At 59.0% G+C, this 21,551-nt stretch overlaps 1 protein-coding gene across 2 annotated transcripts; it reads right to left on the bottom strand.

Annotated features, from left to right (window-relative positions):
* Nucleotides 1–1,825: 1,825 nt before the first annotated feature.
* Nucleotides 1,826–21,272, bottom strand: GLYR1 (glyoxylate reductase 1 homolog). 2 transcript variants are annotated; one of them, XM_038762253.1, is made up of 16 exons: nt 21,201–21,272; nt 18,699–18,735; nt 17,339–17,418; nt 13,772–13,910; nt 13,321–13,563; nt 10,291–10,380; nt 9,561–9,617; nt 8,843–8,893; nt 8,670–8,743; nt 8,408–8,507; nt 5,588–5,698; nt 4,845–4,946; nt 3,597–3,759; nt 3,207–3,386; nt 2,510–2,634; nt 1,826–2,264 (listed from the first exon to the last, which is right to left on the bottom strand). In XM_038762253.1, the coding sequence occupies exons 1-16, from the start codon at nt 21,236–21,238 to the stop codon at nt 2,190–2,192; spliced, it is 1,665 nt and encodes a 554-aa protein (XP_038618181.1). In that variant the 5' UTR covers nt 21,239–21,272; the 3' UTR covers nt 1,826–2,189. The 2 variants fall into 2 exon arrangements, with proteins under 2 accessions (XP_038618181.1, XP_038618180.1); XM_038762252.1 differs by having other exon boundaries at nt 5,588–5,680; nt 21,201–21,271.
* Between the last annotated feature and the right edge of the window lie 279 nt (nt 21,273–21,551).

Below are 21,551 nucleotides of genomic sequence, written 5' to 3'. Positions count from 1 at the left end.
AACCCGGCCCTTGTGAGTGTAAATGTGGCAAGGTGACAGGAAGTGCTCAGAGAAAGTGTCAAGTTGTGTGTGTTTGGGGAGGCGGGGGATGGAGGAGAGATGAATCAGGGACAGCCTCCCAGAGGAATGTGGTTTTTAGAAGGGCTTGGGAGGTGGGGAGTGTGGGCTGATGATGGCTGCAAAGGAGGAGGGAGTTCCATGCGGGAAGGAGCATGTGAGCAAGAGGGAGGGGGTGGAAGAACTAAGAACAAGACCGAGGAAAAAGGCTGGCTTGAAAGGAGCACAGTCTGCCAACGGGAAGGGATGGGAGAGAAGAGAGCGGAGACATAGAGGTGGGGAAGACGGACTCACAGAAGGCCCTGACGCAGACAGGCAGGAGCATCTGCTTGCTACAATAGGTGTGGGGACAGTGGGGAAATTGGTGTGCACCAAAGTTTGAGTACAGCGATCCAGGCTGCGGCGTGAAGGGGAGGGAGCCCGGAGGCCAGGAGATCGGCGAGAAGACTGACGTCAGAGTCTGGGATCGTCGTGGAAGGGCCACGGAGGAACATACCACCCAACTTGTACTTCCAAAGCGCTTAGTACAGTGCTCTGCACAGAGTAAGCGCTCAATAAAGACAATTGATGATGATGATGATGACAGACCTAGTGTGGGGGCTGAAAAAGGAGCGAGTCAAGGATGAAGCCAAGGGAGCAGGTTTCTGTGTTCTCTGCCCCGGGGAGGCAGGTTGCCGTGGCGGCCCGCCGCCCACCCTGCCGCATAGAGGGGCGTGGCCCGGACTGTTACCAAGAAAGGTTTATTTCTCTTGCAGTAGCTCTGTTAATTGCACAAAAAAAAAAAAATCATTGTTTCGCCATTAAACATCTCACACGATCCTATTTGGGAGGACAAACGTTAATTAAAAACGAAGCAGAAATAAAAATTCACAACCTTAATTATCTAGAGGGTTGGTCGGGGGGGGGGGGGGTGTTCGGAGGGGAGGAGGAGAAGAGGGAGAGGGGACCGCTTTTCTTACAAGCTTTTCACAAATGTCACATTTTCTTTTTAAAAAGGAGGGACTCTGAACAAAAAGTGAGTTGGCTAAAACAGAAATCGTCATAAAAAGGAACTTTACAGAATTGTCATCGGGAGTCAGCCAGCACAGGCGCACCAGGTGCGCCTCCCCGACTCCCAGCCCCCTGTAGCCGGTGGACAGACACCCCCCACCCACCCACCCCGGCGTCCCCACCACTCCCTACCCCTCCAGCCCAGAACCACAGTTGGGGCCACAGGGGCAGCCCCGACACCGCTCCTCCTCCCTTCCTGAGGCCGTAGCCTACGGGATCAGCCCGAGCCAACGGGGGAAGCCAAGGGGAAGCCAACAGGGAGGGGTTGGAGGTGGGGGGGAAGACACTCTGGATCTGACTCAGGATGGACCTTCCAAGGCTGCTTCCCCCTCACCAAGCCCTGGGACCCCTGGAGACCATGGAGGAATTTGGAGAGGGGGGGTGACACCTTTGAGGCCAGTGGAGACTGACTGGGAGAAGACCCTGGCAGACATCTCCCCGCCGCCGCAACAGCTTAGGAGAGAGGGAGTCCGGGGGAGAGGGGACGGGGGGCTAGCTGGGCCATCCGCAGGGGTGGAGCAAACACGGGGAGGGGGTGAAACGTAAACAGAGAGGAGGTACTGCGCCCCACCACCCCTCCCACCTGGAATGCCAATCCAAACGCTCCTTGTGCCCTGTTGGGAAGATGGAGGCCTGCCCACCAAGGACTCAGAGAAGGCCCCCGTGCCCCCCACCCTCCTCCTCCCCTCCCACCCCCTCAACGGCCTGCGCCCACGGCCCCTCTCTCCCCCCCGCTGCCGGTCTGGCGAGCAGTGAGGCAAAGGAAGACTTCCCCAATCCCGCCCCCCAGGACAGCCCCAGCCTCGATGAGACCCTTTCCCCAGGGTGGGACGGTGCCAGTCCCCAATCCTCAGCACGGAGAAACACTCAGGAGGGAGAGGAGCAGGAGAGCCAAGCCCAGCGGGGAGCCCAAAGGACTCCCCACCGCGCCTCTATTTCCCCGCACGCTAAGCCGGCTGCAACGCTGGGGGCCGCGTCAGAGTCTGTGTGTATAAAAGGGGAGGGGGGGGACGGATGGACGAGTCTGGGCCCGGGGTCCCGATCGTGACGGCAGAGTCAGGACCAGACGGCAGAGCCCGAGCTCAGTGGATGTAGGCCCGGTACACGGCCGACATGTCATTGTCAGACTGGTCCAGTGCCTTGGCCCGCTTGTACACCTGTTCCGGGCGGGGGGAAGAGGAGGAGGAATAGGAGGAGGGGGGAAGACAGCAGCAAGTCAGCCCTGGGGTAGAGAGTATCCAAGTAAGCCCAGCCACCCGGCACCAGGGGGAGAGGGCCAACACCGCTAACCCTCGGTGGCCAGAGTCGGGGGGCCAGTGGGCAGTTGTGTCCCCAGCCACATGCCCACAAGAGATGTCCCTCTGCCCCTCACTCGCTCAGGCCAAGCCGGGAGGACCTTTACCTCATTGGCGGCGGCAGCCATAGGTGTGGGGTGGTTGACTGAGTCACCGAGCGCGATGGCTAGCCGCAGGTCCTTCTGGATGTATTTCAGGTAGAAGTCAGGCTTGAAGTTTCCTTGCAGGATGTCTGGGGGGGGCCGGGAGCAGGGGACAGAGCCACGGCTCAGACCACCACCACCACCACCCCAGGGCTGGGCACCGCCAGGTTCTCTACCAGTCCCGCTCTCTGCCCCTGGTACCCAGTCGCCACCTCCGCCCCCCCCCACCTCCTCAAGCACCCATTTATCAATATCTTTCCTCGGCCCCGGTGTGCACCCATCCCAATCACCCTGAGGCTTGGGGTCGTTTCCAGGCCTGGACCTCATAAGAGCGTGTGCTGAGGGCAGGGAACGCATCACCCTTCCCCCTTCTAGGCTGTGATATCGTTGTTGGGTAGGGACCACCTCTATATGTTGCCAACCTGTACTTCACAAGCGCTTAGTACAGTGCTCTGCACACAGTAAGCGCTCGATAAATACGATTGAATGAATGAATGAATCTCAGGCATCTACTGCCCTTTGCCAGAAGGCACTGGGTACCCGCTTTTATGGTGACTGTCACTGCTCTTGAGGGGTCCACTGAGGCTCTGTGTGCCCAAGCCTCGTGAGGCGGCTGCAGGGAGGAGAACCTGGGGGAAGAGCCCGGGGGGAGGTGTCTCACTTTGGCACTTCTGGTCCAGGAAGATGCTGGCGAGCTGGCCCTGGTTGAGGATGTCGAGCAGCGTCTGCTGGGACTGGCCCGTCACCTGGGCCAAGGTGAGCCCTTCCGCGATGGTGGCCATGTAGCTCCCCTGGACCATGTTGACGATCAGCATCATCTTGGCGGCGTTGCCGACCTCGCCTGCCGGGGCACGCGGACGGCGCACTAGGCCAGGAGCCCGCCGAGGGCTGGCCCCACTGCCCCCAGGAGCCCACCGAGGGCTGGCCCCACCACCCCCAGGAGCCCGCTCACGCCCAAGAAAGCCCCTCTGGCCCACCCCCAGGCGCTGCCCGCCACCCAGAGGTGGTGGGGCCGGAGCCAGGGCGGGGGGCCAGGCCTGGGCCCTGTTACCTAGGAAGAAGGAGGTCTTGCCCATGGCTTGGAAGCAGCTACTACAGTCCTCGTAGAGGCCCCTGTCCCCGGCCGCGAGGATGACCAGCAGGCCGTCGTTGGATAGCTGCTGGTTTCCAGACACAGGAGCTTCCAGGAAGCGGCCCCCCCTGGACACGATCACCTGGAGAGCAGGACCACCGCTCATGACCCCCTAGGCACGCCAACTCCAAAGAAACGAGGTGGGCCGCTGCCGCCGAGAGTCCCACGGGGTGGATCCAGAGGAGGGGCGCGCCTTCAACCCCCACCCCCCAACCCCTGCAGCCACTTCGCCCCTGGACGGCAGGAGTGGACCCCCCCGGATCAGCTCCCCACCTCCTCTCCAGCCCCATCCACTTTCTTGTCCTTCCCAGCCCTCGCCTGAGAGGAGACTTCTCGCCTCCTTTCAAAAATTGACCCCCTTCACCTTTGTCTCTGCTCATCTTCAACTTCTCTCTCTCCAATGGCTCTTTCTCCTCTGCTTTCAAGAATGCCCACAGAGCCCCTCCCCTAAAACCAACCCCTCCGGTTATCACCCCATCTCCCTTCTACCATTCCTTTCCAGATCCCCTGAAGGAATTGACAACACCCGCTGCCTCCACTTTCTCTCCTTCAGCTCCCTTCCTGACCTCTTCCAATCTGTCTTCCGCCCCTTCCCCTCCACCGATGACCTCTCCTCTGCCCTGCCCTGCCCCTGAGGAATTTACAATCTAGTGAGGGAGACAGACGTTAAAATAAATTCATTCAAGGAAGGAGCAGAGCAGAAAGATGTGTGTCCATTCTCATCACCGCTCCTCCATCACAGCACTTAGGGACACACATCTTTCTGCTCTCATCTCCTCACCCTATCTCCCCTATTACGTCACCTACAAAGTAAACATTTGGGTACTCCCTGCCAGCCCCTCACGACACTCATGTCACATCTTCGAGTGCTGACGCGTCCTCTACCTGCAATTTGTTTTAGTGTGTGTCTCCTGCAAAAGATCCTAAACTGTTTAAGGGCAGGGATTGTGTCTCCTAACTCCACTGCCCTCTCCGGCAGTGCTCAGCACACGCTCTGCACATATTAAGTGCTCGTCAGACCCGACCGGTTGAACCAGGCGGGGTAGGAGTGAGGAGGCTCGGCGGAGACATAGGGCGGGGTCCCCCAGGACAGTTGTCCCCGTCAGGCTCCAGTGCTGCAGTTCGGGTGGCCCCCCTGGGTGGGCCACACGGGCCGCGATCGGTTACCTGAGCCAACTCTGTGACGGTGTCGGCGTCCACGGTGGACATGTCCACGTAGCACTTGCCTGGGCGGATTCCCTGCAGCACCCCGCTGGGGCCCAGCACCAGCTGTGGGTACACAAGGCAGAAGCAATAGATTTTCTGCTGGGCACCCGGCCCTCAGCACCCACTTGGCGTTGACTACGACACCGCCACATGGCTGCAGGCGGGGTCCGGAGCACCCGGGGTGGGGATGCGTTGGGGTGGGGAAGATACTTCTGTTTCATTCAATCGTATTTATTGAGCGCTTACTGTGTGCAGAGCACCGTACTAAGCGCTTGGGAAGTACAAGTTGGCAACGTATAGAGACGGTCCCTACCCAACAGCGGGCTCACAGTCTAGAAGGGGGAGACAGACAACAAAACATATCAACAAACTAAAGTAAATAGAATAGTATTTGTTGGAGGCAGAGCCGTCCGTGCACCTGGCCGCCTTTGCCTGCGAAATGCTGACTCCTGGAGGGGCCACCGAGAGCCCTGACCCCAGAACCTGCCCAGTCCGGATGCCGCTCCCATATTTCGGACGGTCGGCTCTCGGCCCCAGCCATTAGGCAAAGCCCATATTGGATGCCAAGTTAACGCAGGGCCTGGGCCGGCCGGAGCCCCAGCTGGGAATCTCCAGGAGACAGACAGCCCAGCCTTGCCAGGGCCTGGTGGGGTGCGGGGGGCGGGAGCTTATGCTTGGGGGTGAGGGGGTGGAAAGGTCCTTACGTCCTTGGCCGCCTTTGGGTCCGACACGCAGGCGAAGGTGATGTCACAGGTGGAGACCACCTCGGCGGGGGTTCGGCCCAGACGGGCCCCCTCCTGGATGAACAAATCACACTGCAAAAGTCACAGACCCCCAAGTCAGCGGTGGGGAGCGGGGGGTGGGGCCCAGCCTCCTTGCACCCCGCTCTTGGTCTAGCGGCAGCGGCGGCGGCGGCAGCCACCCAGCCTCCCGCCAACAGGGTGGCACCCCAGGACGCAGGACCCGAAGCGGCGGGCGGCTGGGGTGGTCCCAGCCTGAACCCCACTGCCCCTCCGTCCACCGCCCTACCCCTCCACCGGTTTCGTGCAGACCCAGAGCCTCTCCTCTCTGCCTCTCCTCCTCCACTGGCCCTACAACAGCAATCCTCTTCCCAACCCTTTTGCTCCACTGAGATCCCTCGCTCTATCCACGGTCACTGACGACCTCCTTCTTGCCGAATCTAACAGATTCAGTTTGGTCCCTATCTCGTCACTTTGGAAACCGAAGGCCAGTCCCTCAGCTTCTCTGACACCCTTCCCTCCCAGTTCTCCTCTCACCTTTCTGACCTCTTCTTCTCAGTTCCTTTCAAGGGCTCCTGCTCTGCTTCCACCCACTACTGAAAGAGGTCCTTCAAGGCTCTGTTCTGGGTCCCCCTTCTTTTCTCCATCTTCATCCCCGCTCCCAAGGAGGTCCAGTCCCTCTCAGAGCTTCAACGACCACCTCTCCGGGGACTACTTCCACATCCACCTCACTAACCCTGAGCCCTCTCCTTTTCCGCCACCTTGTACTTCCTCCAGCCTTTAGGATGTCTCTAATACTTGTACGGTGGCCGGAACTGGATTTCTCCTTTTGTCTCCCTAACCCTTCCCCCTCTGTAGATAACACCACCCTCCCTGACCCAGAAGCCTACAACCTCGGTGTCATCCTCGACAGCTTTCGGCCAACCCGCTGCTAAATCCTGCCGGTTCTCCCTCTCTACTCCGATAGCTCCCTTTCGGCCTGTTTTCCAGCTCTCACCATCCCCTGATGAGACTACAGCGTCGGCCTCCTCCCTGACCTCCCTTTCTGTGGCCTCTTTCACCTTAGGTCTGCATTTCCACTCTGCGGCTTGAATCACCACCACCAAACATTGTTCTGCTCACATCCCTCCCCACCTCAGAAACCCCCGAAGGCTAATTATGTTCCCCTCTCCACAGCCCTCAGCACAAAGTAGACACTCAAGTAATACCACTGATAAACATAAGCTAAACCCCTCCTCCCAGTTTAAAATAAAACACTGCTCCCCTTCGCCTCAACGGAATCAGTGACTGTGGTCTTTGTCCAGCGCTTACTAAGTGCTGGGTAGAAACAAGGTCATCAGCAGCATGGCTCAGTGGAAAGAGCCCGGGCTTTGGAGTCAGAGGTCAGGGGTTCAAATCCTGGCTCCACCAATTGTCAGCTGTGTGACTTTGGGCAAGTCACTTAACTTCTCTGTGCCTCAGTTACCTCATCTGTAAAATGGGGATTAGGACTGTGAGTCCCCCGTGGGACAGCCTGATCACCTTGTGACCTCCCCAGCGCTTAGAACAGTGCTTTGCACATAGTAAGCGCTTAATAAATGCCATCGTTATTATCAAGGTCGGACACAGTCTCCGTCCGGCATGGGACGCACACGCTAAAAGGTGGGGGGACTCGGATATCGAACTCTCATTTTGCAGATGAGGAAACCAAGGTCCAAAGGAGTAAGGCAGTAAAGGAGTAAAGGAGTCAATCAATAAATACGACTGATTGATTGATTAAGTGACTCGCCCACTGCCCCACAGCAAGCGAGCAGCAAAACCAAGATTAGGACCTGCCCTCCGTCCCCCCGACTTCCCAGCCTGGGCTCTTTCCTCCTCGGCACCGGTGCTTTTCTGTACAAGTTTACCGTGCTCCTGTTACAGAGTGGTAGCACGGGAAATAAGGTGGAGCACTCAAAGCTGAGACCATAGCGTACTTCCCCAGGCCGGACTCCTGCTACTGGAATTCCCTCTCATCTCTACCCCTCTCTCCCTTCCTTGTGGGCTCTTTGCCCACCAATCAATCAATGGTATTTCCCGAGCGCCTACTGGGTGCAGAGCTCTGAACTGAGCACTTGGGATAGTACGACAGAGGTGGAAAAGTATTTTCTGCCCTTTCCCCAACCTAGCCCCGACCTACTTCCCTCGCCCCCAGGCCTGACTCTGTGGCCTCTCTCAGCCTTGGGCTCTGATGCTCCACTGGGAGGCCTCGGCCTCTACACGGCCAGTTCTGTTCCCTGGTCTCCCGCCCGACTTGTGAGGGGAGGGCAGGAAGGGAGCGGAAGGGAAGGAGATTTCCAGGGTTTCAATGGCCTGCGTAGCCAGCAGGCAACCAGCTGGCTTGGGTCCAGACTGCCAGACGCAGCAGCAACCACCCTGCTCAAAGCTCTGCTCTGGGGAAAGGGCCCGCCCAGCTCCCCAGAGGCAGGGCTCAGAGCGCACATGGGGAGTTTAGCAAGCTTCCCCCGCTCTCTCTTCCCCCAGCCCTCCAGGGCCACCACCCTGCTCTCTTCCCAACTGACAGAGGGGCTCAGGGGCCTGACAGAGGCCATCCCAACATCTCTGGCCAAATGCCAGGTGTGGACTTGTCACCCACTCACTCCGGAGACAGGGGCCCGGGCCCACACCCCACCCAGAACGTGGCAGCCTAGACGCCACCTGAAGCAGCATCCCTCTGGGCTCCTGGCCCCCATGGCACCTGGGAGTGAGGGGCTATGGAGGGGATGGGAGGGGTGGAAGGGTCCCCCACCCGCAGCGGGCACTTACTTTCTCGGCAGTCCGACTCCAGACGGTCACCGTGTGGCCCATCTTTAGCAAGTTGGAGACGATGCCACTCCCCATGAGGCCCAGGCCCAAAAATCCTATCCTGGGGAGGGTGAATGGACAAATGGACGGACAGAGACAGACAAATAGGAGGGGAGGTCAGTACCGGCCAAGGGGTAGGAAAAGGGGGCGGGGGAAGGGAAGGTGGGGACCGCCCTGCTCTGATCGCTACAGGTCCCGGGGCCAATGGACCCGGGGCTCATACTTTTTGTCGGTGGGGGTGATGCTGCCGTTGACGGCGGTGCTGTCCGCTGCCTGGATGGAAGTGGAGCCCGTCTCCTGGGGAAATCAAGCAGCTGGTCAGTGAGCCGGGCCGGCCGCGAGGCGGTGACCCGACAGGAAGACGGGACTGTGGACGAGCAGGGGGAGGCCACCTACCTCTTCACATACTTTGAGTTTCTTGGTGATTGCCTGGTAGCAGACCGCCGGCTGAGGGGAGAGGGGAAAGTGCTCAGGGACCCCAGCTGCTCCCCGCCACCCGCCCCTCGGCCCTCCAGAGCTCCCCAGAGCACAGATGGTGGGGAGAAGGGCCCACCTCGCGGTCTCCAAGGTTTCCGGACGCTGCCCTCTGCTAGGGACAGGTGGCTGAAGGGGGTCTCCAGCTGACTTCAGACCCCCTGGGTCATAGCCGGGGGGGCTGGGGGCTAGCTAAACCCAAACCAAGCAGAAACCAAGACCCTCCCAGGGCCTCCATTTGATGGTCCACCCAGCGTCCATCCATCCAACTGCCCCCCGGGTTGCCTCCACGCTCAGGCCATGCTTGCCTTGGCTTCCTCAGCCGGGCTGGCCTGGGGTGGGGAGGAATAATAATACTTATGGTATTTGTTAATCGCTTACTACGTGCCAGGTACCGTACTAAGCACTGGGTGGATACAAATACACAGTCCCTGTCCCATGGAGGGCTTGCGCTCTCAATTCCCACTTTACAGATGAGGTAACTGAGGCACAGAGAAGTGAAGTGACTTGCCCAAGGTCACGCAGCAGACAAGTGGTGGAGCCGGGATTAGAACCCATGACCTCCTGACTCCCAGTCCTGTGCTCTAATCCTCTACACCATGCTGTTTCTCTGCGAAGCAAGTGGCATCCACCCACTTACCTTCTCGGTCTGGCTGAGCAGGAAGTGATGGAAGTGGGGGTCGCTGCCTTTCCCGGGCTGAAACCAGAGCAGACCAGTCAGGGGAACTCCAGGCCCACCCCCCTCTCTCCAGGGGGATCACAGAGCCACCCCCCACCCCTGCACCAGCTCCTGGCCTGGTGGTCTTCAGTGTCGCTGCTCAACACACCTCCCCCCTAAGAGGAACCCCATTCTAGTTTCCAGTGGAACACGGGTGTGAGGCGAAGGAAGGAAGGAAGTCGGTGTTTGCCAGGAATGTGTTGGAAACAAGATTAAGCCCAAGAGAAATGCAAAAACACAGCTGCCTGGAACTCTCAGGCCTAAAGAGTGTGGGGATCAGCGGAGACCCGCCAAAATCCGGCCCTGTGCCCCAACCCCTGTGGCGGGGTGGCCCCTGCTCCCCGCATCAGGTCTCCTTGGCACCTCGGACACAAATCCCCGGGGACGACTCCTTCCCGCCCGGCCTCTTCACTACACAACGCGTTCACTCAGCCGGCCTCGATGACATCGAACAGAAGGCCGCTCGAACCCCCAAACCTAGAGTGTGCCCTGAGGGGGCCTGGTTAGGCCCCCGTTCCCACAGGCCCCGCACTTTTAGACTCTGACTTGCAACCGCTCCCCAAGGCAGCCAGCAGTCTCCCTCGCTTGCTGGCCGGAGCCGGCTCCAGCCTCAGGAGAAAGGAGGTTACAGAGGAACACAGAGGGTGATTACCTCACTGACGACGCTGGGGGGCCATTTAAACCCAGCCACGCTCCCAGCCACTAGCCCCTTCACCGTGCTGGACTCGGGGATTGTGAGATCCTGGAGAGAGAAAGGGAGATGGAGACAGAGAGAAAGAACGAGAGAGAAGGCCGATCAACTGATGGTCCTTTCCCCGGATGGCTATTTCCAGGGGGTGAGAGGGTCTGCCCTGCCAGTCAGTGGTACAGATTGAGTGCTTTTCAAGCACAGAGCACTGTACTGAATGCCTGGGAGAGTGCAGCCGAGGCAGTAGAAGGAATTCCCCGTCCTTGAGAAGGATAACACCTAATGAGGATAACCGAACCGACAGACTTTACGGGGCCCAGGGCACTGCACCAAGGACCTGGGAGAGCACCTGTCAAGCTGGTGCACCTGAGCCTCCCACCCGGGAGGAGCTTCCAGCCCAGTGACTGGTCAGGGTGAGGCAGACCCCTTTAAGGATGCCCTCGCCCTCCACAGTGCAAGGCCGGATGCCCGACTGGGACGGAGAATTCCCAACTGAAGGCTGAGCCGTACCTCGTTCTCGCCTGTCCCGCCATCGACCCCTGGCCCACGTCATCCCCCGGGCCTGGAATGCCCCCAATCCCTCTGCCCATCCGCAAAGCTAGTTCTCTTCCTCCCTTCAAGGCCCTGCTGAGAGCTCACCTCCTCCAGGAGGCCTTCCCAGACTGAGCCCCTTCCTTCCTCTCCCCCTCGTCCCCCTCTCCATCCCCCCATCTTACCTCCTTCCCTTCCCCACAGCACCTGTATATATGCATATATGGTTGTACATACTTATTACTCTATTTATTTACTTTACTTGTACATAGCTATCCTATTTATTTTATTTTGTTGGTATGTTCGGTTTTGTTCTCTGTCTCCCCCTTTTAGACTGTGAGCCCACTGCTGGGTAGGGACTGTCTCTATGTGTTGCCAATTTGTACTTCCCAAGTGCTTAGTACAGTGCTCTGCACATAGTAAGCGCTCAATAAATACGATTGATGATGATGATGATGAGCCGTCCAAATTCTGGCCCGCCCCAGGAAGGATTCCGGCTTGTCCCCCCAGGGCACTCATTCATCCACTCAATCATATTTACTGAGCGCTTACTGTGTGCAGAGCACTGTACTAAGCGCTTGGGAAATACAAGTTGGCAACCTATAGAGACGGTCCCTACCCAACAGCGGGCTCACAGGCTAGAAGGGGGAGACGGACAACAAAACAAAACCTGTTAACAAAATAAGTAGAATGTGTAAATATGTTGCCAACTTGTACTTCCCAAGCGCTCAGTACAGTGCTCTGCACACAGAAAGCGCTCAATAAATACGATTGATTGATTGGTTGATCTACAAGTAAGATAAATAGAGTAATAAATTTGTTCAAAAATATACACAGGCACTGTGGGGAGGGGAAGGAGGTATGGCGGGGCGAGGGGGAGAGGAAGGAGGGGGCTCAGTCTGGGAAGGCCTCCTGGAGGAGGTGAGCTCTCAGTAGGGCAGACCTAACACCTCCCCGGAGGGCAGATCAAGTCCTCCCCCAAGCGATGGTAACATCTTTCTCTGTCTGCTTCGGAACCCTGGGCTGGCGAGCGCCGTTCTGGGCCAGGGTACCCGAGCCAGCTGTGATTAAGGAAAAGGCCTGGATTCTTGCACGACAAAACTGCGGAGGGCCAGGATTCGAGGGGGTGGGGGCACAGCACCCAGACGACACAACCCGGCCTCTCCGGAAAGGCTCCTGGCATGCCTTCTCAGCCTTTTCCGATCCAGTGGCCGGGCCAATCCCTGGCTCCTCAAACAAGGCTCAGAGCTTGGGTGTAGCGGGTGGGCGGACCCAAGCTAGGGCTAGTCTCAAATCCTCTCTGGGAAAGCCAGGGGCCACGAGGGCCACCTGCTTCCTCTCGGGGTCTCGGGGGCCGGCACGGCCAGGCCGGGCGCGGGCCCACACTGAGCACATGCCGCCAGGGGAAGAGACGTGAGGGTCCCGCCTGGGCAGGTCGACGAGCATCGGCCCCGCTGGGCAAAGCGTCGCTTCGCTCTTCTCACGCTCGACAATTCTGACCCCACTGGGGCCAAGATGATGGCTGCTGGCCCCCGCACTCTCCCCAGAGCCTAGAACGGCGCTCTACCCGGGGTAGGCGGAGTCGACTCCACTGACCGACGCGGTTCCGTCTCGGTCCGGCCGGTCCCTTCCCTTACTAAGCGCTTAGTACAGTGCCCTGCACGCCGTAAGCGCTCAATAAATACGATTGATTGATTCCCCACCGGAGCCGGAGGGCGCTGCTATGTGGCCGGGACCAGGGGCCAGCCAGTGGGTGAGTCCCCGCGCGGCCGGGGGGCGGCCTGGGGACCACTACACTGTGAGCCCACGGTTGGGTAGGGACTATCTCTACGTGTTGCCAACTTGTACTTCCCAAGCGCTTAGTACAGTGCTCTGCACATAGTAAGCGCTCAATAAATACGATTGATTGATTGGAATGCCCCCAATCCCTCTGCCCATCCGCCAAGCTAGCTCTCTTCCTCCCTTCAAGGCCCTACCGAGAGCTCACCTCCTCCAGGAGGCCTTCCCACACTGCACCCCTTCCTTCCTCTCCCCCTCGTCCCCCTCTCCATCACCCCCCATCTTATCTCCTTCCCTTCCCCACAGCACCTGTATATATGTATATATGTTTGTGTACATATTTATTACTCGATTGATTGATTTTATTTCTACATATCTACTCTATTTTATTTTGTTGGTATGTTTGGTTTTGTTCTCTGTCTCCCCTTTTTAGACTGTGAGCCCACTGTTGGGTAGGGACTGTCTCTATATGTTGCCAGCTGTACTTCCCAAGCGCTTAGTACAGTGCTCTGCACACAGTAAGCGCTCAATAAATACGATTGATTGATTGATTGATTGATCTGAGCCAAGGAGGCCACGCCCACCTCAGCCATGCAACCGGGCTGCCCCCCCTCCCCAACGGCCTGAACCCCGGGGCCCAGCAACCATGCCCGCCGCCCCCCCCACCTCCACCGACACACCGACCTTCTCGTCCTTCGGAGGCCGGCCTCGCTTCCGGGGGCTCTGCTCCTGGGACCGCTTCAGGGGGGACCGGGACCCCCGCTCCGAGGAGCCCGACGAGACCCTCCGCTTCCCCTCCCCCGGGCTCTTCTTCACCTTGCCCTCGGCTGTGCCGGCCCGGCGCTTCTCGTCGCCCGTGGCCGGCCTGCTCCTGTCCTCGCTCGATCCGTGACGGTTCTTCTCCTCGGCGGAGCTGTGAGACGATGCCTGCGCCCCCGCCCCCCACCCGCAGAGCCGACGCCGTCAAAGGGCCGGGTGGCCGCCGCGCCTGGAGTCTTAAGCCAGTCCTGCCGGCCCCGTACCCACGGGCCGGGATCGCTCGCCGGCACTGGTCCTCCAGGTTCAGGGCCGGCAGCCCCCCGCCATCCCCCATTTGAGTCCCCCGCCGGGGGGGTCAGCGCGCCCCGAGCCTCACCTGGTCTTTGCCCTTGGCTTTCCGTAGGAACTCCTCCACAGCATCCACGGCCTGCTGGAAACGCTTGCCCTTGTTGATCTTGATCATCTCCTCCTTGTGGGGATGATAGGGCTTCAGCTGCTCCACCTTGATCCAAGCACTGGTGGCGAGACCCAGCCAAGACGGTGACCCGCCGTCCGCCCTCCCGTCCGTCACCCGCCGGCACACAGACACCCAGCCCACACTCAACTGCTCGGCCCCCAGGGCCCAGGCAGACTTCCAGTCCCAGTCTTGGGGCATCCAGACAGCAGACACAGCAACCGAGTTCCCCAGAGTCAGCTGACATCCAGGCCCCCAAATCCCTCCGAAGCAGACGGCCCCCGCCCCCTGCCCAGCCTGAATTTCATCGGCTTCAACATGCAGGGTCCCCGCCGGCCCTCAGCGCCTCCCGGGAGCCAGGATCGAGGTCACCAACTAGTGAGGCCCTCGCCACCCCCGGGCCACTGAACGAAGCAGCCGGCCGGCAGAAAGCCCGGCCCGGGGGGCTCGAGACACACGGTCAGTGGTGAGGTGGGGGCCGTCCAGGGAACCTGGGCCGAGCGGACATCCTTGCAGCAGCGGAGCCTGGCCACGTGCGGCCTGGGGCCAGACAACGCAGGGAGCCTGAGCCCCATATCCATTCTCTCGCTGGTCTCTGGGGATGGTGGTGAGGTCGCAGGAGGGTCCCCTGGTACTTGACTTCACAACTGCCCCCGGCCTGAAGGGCAAGCCCTGAGCTAATCACTGGGGTGGGCGGCAGACAGTCCCAATGGCCACAGCCCGACAACAGTGCCCCTCGGGGAGGGGATCCCATGAGGCCCCAGCCACGTCCCACCACCTAGGTATCAGGAGGTGGTCGCCGGTCCGCCGGGCGCGAGAGGCGGGGGGGAGGACTGCGACACCAACCTCTCGGGCCAAGCGCGGTCCCCTGGCAGCCGGGGACACTGCCCTGGGGCTGGAGCGACGGTCCTGCAGGCTGGACAAATGAGTGGGAAAAGGGGAAGGAGGCTTCCAGTCAGCTTCCTGGGACGGGGGATGAGGGCCCCCACCGTGAGCGGCCAAGTCCAGAACACGTCCAAACCAGGGCCAGACAGGCAGCTGCACAGGAGTGGCCAGCGGTCCCACCTCTGCAGGCGGCCACGGGTCACAAGAGCAAGAGGCCTCTTGTTCTTGTGACCTGTGGCCGCTGGGCCCGAGGGGGCACGTTCTCCCCTGTATATATGTTTGTACGTATTTATTACTCTACTTACTTATTTATTTAAATAAGCAAATAAATAAATATAAGTAAATATTTATTTACTTATTACTCTATTTATTTATTTATTGATTTTACTTGTACATATCTATTCTATTTATTTTACTTTGTTAGTATGTTTGGTTTTGTTCTGTCTCCCCCTTTTAGACTGTGAGCCCACTGTTGGGTAGGGACTGTCTCTATATGTTGCCAATTGGTACTTCGCAAGCGCTTAGTACAGTGCTCTGCACACAGTAAGCGCTCAATAAATACGATTGATGACGATGATGGCAGGATCTGGCTGGACCAGGCGGCTCGGGCTCCGCTTCCCAGCAGACACAGCAGGGAGGTCATCTTTGGGCACCGTGGGGAAGGACTGAGCTCGCCAGGAATAAAGGCTCCATCAGAGCGCCCGACGCCGGGAAGGAGCAGGAGCCCCCCCAGCGCCTCCTTTATCTGGTCACAGCTGACCAGGGGTGGACGGGATCAGCCATCACCCTGCTGGCGCTCCCCACTGTTCCCTCCCAAATAAAACCAACGCGCCTCATGGCCTTCACCCCAGCCCATCTCCAGACCCACCTGGCTCAGAGCCTGCTGCGGCCACCCCCGGCCTGGAGCTCAGAAAAGAGTCGTCGCCACTGACCCGGGCCCCTCCGCCTTGGCTCTAAGTAATCTAGCCCTCCCCCTTGGCACTGCAGACCAGAAGGGGAACTGTGCTGTGGTCACTGCGCCATGTGTCTGCCCGCCCTCCCCACCCGCTGCTCAGGTCCCTCCCCTTCCCCTGGGGAAGTTCCAGTGCCAATCCCAGCTCCATAAAGGGAGCAAACGTGCCTCGAATCCACCTCTTAGTTCCCAACCATGCAGCAACTGGGTGGCCAGCTCAAAGGCCCACTGCCATGCCACGATCCCTGGGCTCTCCCCCTCACAGCCCTGATGTCCCAGGAACGAGAGGAACCTGAAATTGCCGCTGCCACACACCAACCTCACCGTACCGGATAGCTCCATGGAGCAGCCCAGCCTAAACCCTTGGAAGGAGCCTGTGGGCGTCCACGTCACCGAGGGGAGGGGAGGGAAGCCCGGCTAGGCGGCGGCAGCAGGCCTCCTCGCTCTAGCCTCCGCAGGCCCTTCTTTCTCCATCGTACCACATGCGGGACCCTTTCCTTCCCTCCACATTTCACAACCTGCTTACTATTGCCCCCATTTCCCCACGTTTGCCAGGGTAGTAACAAACCCTGGCCCCGGGAGACAGAGCTGGGCAGCACAATCCTTTCCCACCTCCAACCCCCTACCCCTGCCCAAAGAGCTAGGTCTCCTGACCAGCCAGTCTGCGGCACACACTGCTGGACACGGGGAGGCTGGACGCCTCGAGGTGCCGGGGGGGAGGGAAACCAATCTTCCCCACTGCTCAGAGCATGAGTCTAGCGCAAGCCCTGCTGCTCTTTTCCCATCTTCCCCCTTGGTTCTCGAGTGACGGTCCCCCAGTGACAGGGCCAGCGAAGGGACTCCGCCTGGGAGATTTTCCAAACACAACATCTACGCACGTGGACACAGACATGTTGATGACTTCCATCTGGAGGACCGCTCACCATCAGAGCTCTGCCTGACCCCAAACAACCCTCCTCAACTCTGGGCCCTGTGTCCCTCGTGGCTGCTGAGCAGGACGGCATCAGGTGGACCGAGGGACCTCGGCCACACGGAGAAAATCCCCGGCAGAACCAGACTCCGGGTGGGCCGGCGGCCGACGGACCTCGGCGCGGACCCCTCCCCCCCATGGTGTCGGCAAGGCCCTGGAACAACTGGCAAACTTCAGAATTCCCGGGGGTGGGGGGAGGGAGGGGGGAGAACACTGATCAAACGTCAGAAGCATTTGTTCTCCGCAAATATCCAAACTAGGACCAAAAGAGCCTCCTCATCCTAGGTGTTCCTGGGAGGGGGAGGCAATGGGCACACAGAAATAAGCAGCCATGACATTGAAGAGCCTCAAAGCAATAATGGCTTGCAGAGAAATAGCCTCCTGTGGAGTCCACAAAACCCGTAGCAGTCCGAGAAAACCACCGGGTCCACTGGAATCCGATGCACCGGACTGTCCTCCGGCCAGTCAATGCCAGCACCACGTCCACCCCTCTGAGAAAAAAGATCTTTTCGGCAACTACCCTCATGAAGTCTGGACCCGGGTTGGGGCGGCATATCTAGACACTGTCCTTCCCCACACAATCCGCCCTCAATCCGAGCTGCTGAGCACCGAAGAACGAGCTCTACAGATAGGCAGACGCACACACGCACACACACAAAGGGCCTTCACGAGGAGAACTCACTGATCTTCGGTTCCGAAAAACTTCACAAAGAAGCACTTCTTCCCACGGGGTTTCTTGAGGTCTTTGGGGGGATTAACAATCTGCGGGGCAAAAGGAAAGGAGAGTAAGTGATGAAGAGCAGTCGGCAGGGACATGCCCCACCTCCCAAGAGCCCAGGGAGGCTCCATCCCAAAGCTCCATTGCTCAGGGTCAGGACGGGAAGGGACAAGTCATTAAGACCACGTTGTACCCAAAGGGTCACCTCTGGGAGAGATACACACACACACATGCGTGTGCACATGGCAGGGAGTGGTCTTCCATCGATACCCACTTGTCCTCTACTACTCTTTTAATGAGGCAAGATGGAGCAAAGCCTCCTGGCTCACTCCAAGCTTGAAATATTCTAGAAATAAAGGATCAGCCAGTCTGGCCTTTTGTGAAATGTGACACCGAGGAACCCTGAGGGTCAGCAGTGGCTAGCAATGGCCACATAGGTAAGAAAACTGGCTCCTAGGCAGGCAGCGGCCACAGACCCTAGCTGTCCAAGACCCGGCCGGCCAGCCACGGGGGAGGCGCAGAGCAGGAATTTCTAGGATGACAAATCCTGTTGAAGGAAATCGGGTATCTCTCTCTGCCACGCACCCAGAAGGATGGGAATGGGTACACCTCAGAGGTTCGCTGGGACACCAAGGAAGGCCAGGAAGTGGCCCGACTGTTCCTACTTAGCTGTGCGCCCAGTGGGGACAGAAGTGAAGATCAAAGTTCAGATTCTGAGCTCCGGGGTGAGGTGGATCTGGCTTAGAGATGGCAAAGGCAGCTGCAGCCGTAGCCAAAATATCTGCCGGGGATGGGCAAGCGGCTTTTCTGCGTGAATATCTCCCCCTTAAAGCTGCCTTTTGGGCAGGGACTGAGTCAACCAACTCTACGGTGCCGTACTCTCTCAAACACTAGTCAAGTGCTCTGCACACAGTAAGGCACTCATTAAAATGCCATTGACTAACTTTAGAAAGATCTCCCGGGGTACAACCCACCTAACTGAAAACATCAGCAGCACAGCCTAACGGAAAGAACCTGGACTTTGTAGAGTCAGAGGGCCTGGATGATTATCCCAGGGTCACCACTCACCTGCTATGTGACCTTGGGAAGTCACTTCCCTTCTCTGTGCCTCAGTTCCCTCATCTGTAAAATGGGGATTAAAGCCTATTCCCTCCTACTTGGAATGCGAGGCCCACGTGAGACAGGGACTGTGCCCAATTTGATAATCCTGTACCTACCGCAGTACTCGGTATGACGTTTGGCACAAAGTAAGCACTTAAGTACGACAGTAACAGCAGCAGAAATAGTCGGCTGCCACTAGAACCAGCCTCCCACCCGGACTCACCTTTCCTGGCCACGGCGGGTACCGTCCCAGCTTCCCCCTGAAGGAAAAACAGAGGGATAAGCCGCTCAGCCCCCAGGAGCGAGCCCCTCCCTTTACCCGCCCAGTCCAGAATTTGTTTCCCAAGCCCCAACTCCCATCCTGAATTCCGATTGCAGATCGTTTCCCGGGCTGGACTCTCCCGGGCGCTATCGAGGTCAGGCATATTTATTCATTTTCTCCCCCGCCAACACCCAGGTCTGTGGATCCCAGAGAGGATGGAGAAATACAGTCACTTGGATGGCTGGGCAGTGACACAGGCTGGGCACTAGAGCCCAGGGTGGCTTGCTAGACCAGTTGGGTCGGTGCCACGCAGGCCGGGGCCACCAAGGACCTACGAGGCTCTGGACGGCTAAGAAAAATGGGCTTTTAGACTGGGAGCCCACTGTTGGGTAGGGACTGTCTCTATAGGTTGCCAACTCGTACTTCCCAAGCGCTTAGTACAGTGCTCTGCACACAGTAAGCGCTCAATAAATACGATTGATGATGATTAGAAGAGGCCCCTTCTGCGTCCCGGTGACCAGAGATCGGGACTCCTGGCTCTAGTCCCAGCTCCACCACTGGCCTCTTGTGGGACCCCGGGCAGGTCACTCAACCTCTCCGGGCCTCAGTTTCCTCCCCCATCTCCTTCCTGCGGGCCCAGGGGGGAGGAAGGGGCGGGGTCCCGTCCGGTCAGGGTGTCTCACACCTGCCCCGGGCGTACGGCGGGGCTCGGGCAGGTGGGAAGGGCGGGCGGCTCTCGGTGGGGGGGGGGGGGGGGGGGGGGGGGGAGGGGAGCCCGCCCCTCCCCCCGGACGCCGCCGTGACGGCTCCATTTCGTTGCATCATTCATTCACTCATTCAAACGCATTTACTGAGCGCTCGCTGTGTGCAGAGCACCGTACTAAGCGCTTGGGAAGTACAAGTTGGCAACATATAGAGACGATCCCTACCCAACAGTGGGCTCACAGTCTAGAAGGGGGGGACAGACAGCAGAGCAAAACATTTTAACCAAAGTAGAATAAATATGCACAAGTAAAATAAATAGAGTAATAAATACCTACAAACAAATATACATAGATACAGGTGGTGTGGGGAGCTCTCCTCTGCCGCTCATCTCCTCACCGTGCCTCGTTCTTGCCCGTCCCGCCGGCGACCCCCGGCCCACGCCCTCCCTCCGCACATCCGCCAAGCTCGCTCTCTTCCTCCCTTCAGAGCCCTACTGAGAGCTCACCTCCTCCAGGAGGCCTTCCCACACTGAGCCCCCTCAATCAACCAATCGTATTTATTGAGCGCTTACTGTGTGCAGAGCACTGCACTAAGCGCTTGGGAACTACAAACTGGCAACACATAGGGACAGTCCCTACTCAACAGTGGGCTCATCTCCCCCTCCCCACAGCATCTGTACACGTTTGCACGTATTTATTACTCTATTTATTTCGCTTGTACGTATTTATTTCATTTTGTTAATACGTTTTGTTGTCTGTCTCCCCCTTCTAGCCTGTGAGCCCGCTGTTGGGTAGGGACCGTCTCTCTGTGTCGCCAACTTGGACTGCCCAAGCGCTTAGTCCAGTGCTCTGCACACGGTAAGCGCTCAATAAAAACGACTGAATGAATGAATGTTGGGTAGGGACCGTCTCTCTACGTTGCCAGATTGGACTTCCCAAGCGCTTAGCCCAGTGCTCTGCACACAGTAAGCGCTCAATAAATACGACTGCATGAATGAACGTTGGGTAGGGACCGTCTCTCTATGTTGCCAACTTGCACTTCCCAAGCGCTTAGTCCAGTGCTCTGCACACAGGAAGCGCTCAATAAGTACGGTTGATGATGATGCCCAAGCGCTTAGTCCGGTGCTCTGCACACGGTAAGCGCTCCATAAATACGACTGAATGAATGACTGACTGAATGAATGAATGCGGGGAGGAGATGGAGATGAGGCGGGGGGGGGGGTGCCTCATCAATCAATCAACCAATCAATCGTATGTATTGAGCGCTTCCTGTGTGCAGAGCACTGGACTAAGCGCTTGAGAAGTACAAACTGGCAACATAGAGAGACGGTCCCTACCCAACAGTGGGCTCCCAGTCTAAAAGGGGGAGGCGGAGAAGAAAACCAAACGTGCTAACAAAGCAAAATAAATAAAATAGATAGGTACAAGTAAAATAAATAAGTAAATAGAGTAATAAATACGTACAAGCATATCATTTCCCAGGCATCCGAGAACCCGCGCGCCCTCCCCCCACAGACACACACACACGCACACACACGGACAGGGCGCCCCCCCCCCGCGCGTGCGCGCGCGTCCGGGGCTGTCAGGGAGCGCGCGCGCGCGCGCCCCGGCCCCGCCCCCTCCGCCCTCCCCTCCCCTCCCCGTCCCGTCCCGTCCCGGGGAATGGCCTCCCGGGGCGGAGGGAGGACGAGGAGGAGGAGGAGGAGGACGAGGCCCGGTCCCCGTCCCGGTCCCGGTCGGCCCCCCGGCCCTCCCTCACCACACCAAGTCGCCGAGCCGCAGCGTCCCCGTCGCCATCTTAGCCGCCCAGCCAGGAGCGGCGCGGGGGCCGCCGGGACATCACGCCCCCCACCGCCCCCCCACCCTCAGCCTCGGCGCCGCCCATTGGCGCGGCCGCTCCCACGTGACGGGGCCCTGCTGTCACCCCCGCGCCTCCCCTGACGTCACCGAGCCCCCGCCGCCCATTGGCCGGCTCCGCTCCCACGTGACGGGGCCCGGCTGTCGTCTCCGGGCCGCCCCTGACGTCACCGAGCCCCCGCCGCCCATTGGCGCGGCCGCTCCCACGTGACGGGGCCAAGCTGTCACCCCCGGGCCTCCCCTGACGTCACCG

The sequence above is a fragment of the Tachyglossus aculeatus genome, chromosome 21 (genome assembly GCF_015852505.1).
Source record: "Tachyglossus aculeatus isolate mTacAcu1 chromosome 21, mTacAcu1.pri, whole genome shotgun sequence".
Taxonomy (NCBI): Eukaryota; Metazoa; Chordata; class Mammalia; order Monotremata; family Tachyglossidae; genus Tachyglossus; species Tachyglossus aculeatus.
The sequence above is the reverse complement of the archived record's forward strand: the minus strand, read 5'-3'. Positions and strand labels throughout refer to the sequence as shown.

Bases quoted from the DNA above. Each gene is read 5' to 3' on its own strand.
- GLYR1 (XM_038762253.1), bottom strand. From the start codon at position 21,238: ATGGCGACGGGGACGCTGCGGCTCGGCGACTTGGTGTG. The intron at 13,911-17,338 runs GTGAGTTCTCCT...TCTCGCCACCAG, and splicing joins TTTTTCGGAACCGAAGATCA to TGCTTGGATCAAGGTGGAGC. The intron at 2,265-2,509 runs GTAAAGGTCCTC...CGCCCGGAACAG, and splicing joins TGGCTGCCGCCGCCAATGAG to GTGTACAAGCGGGCCAAGGC.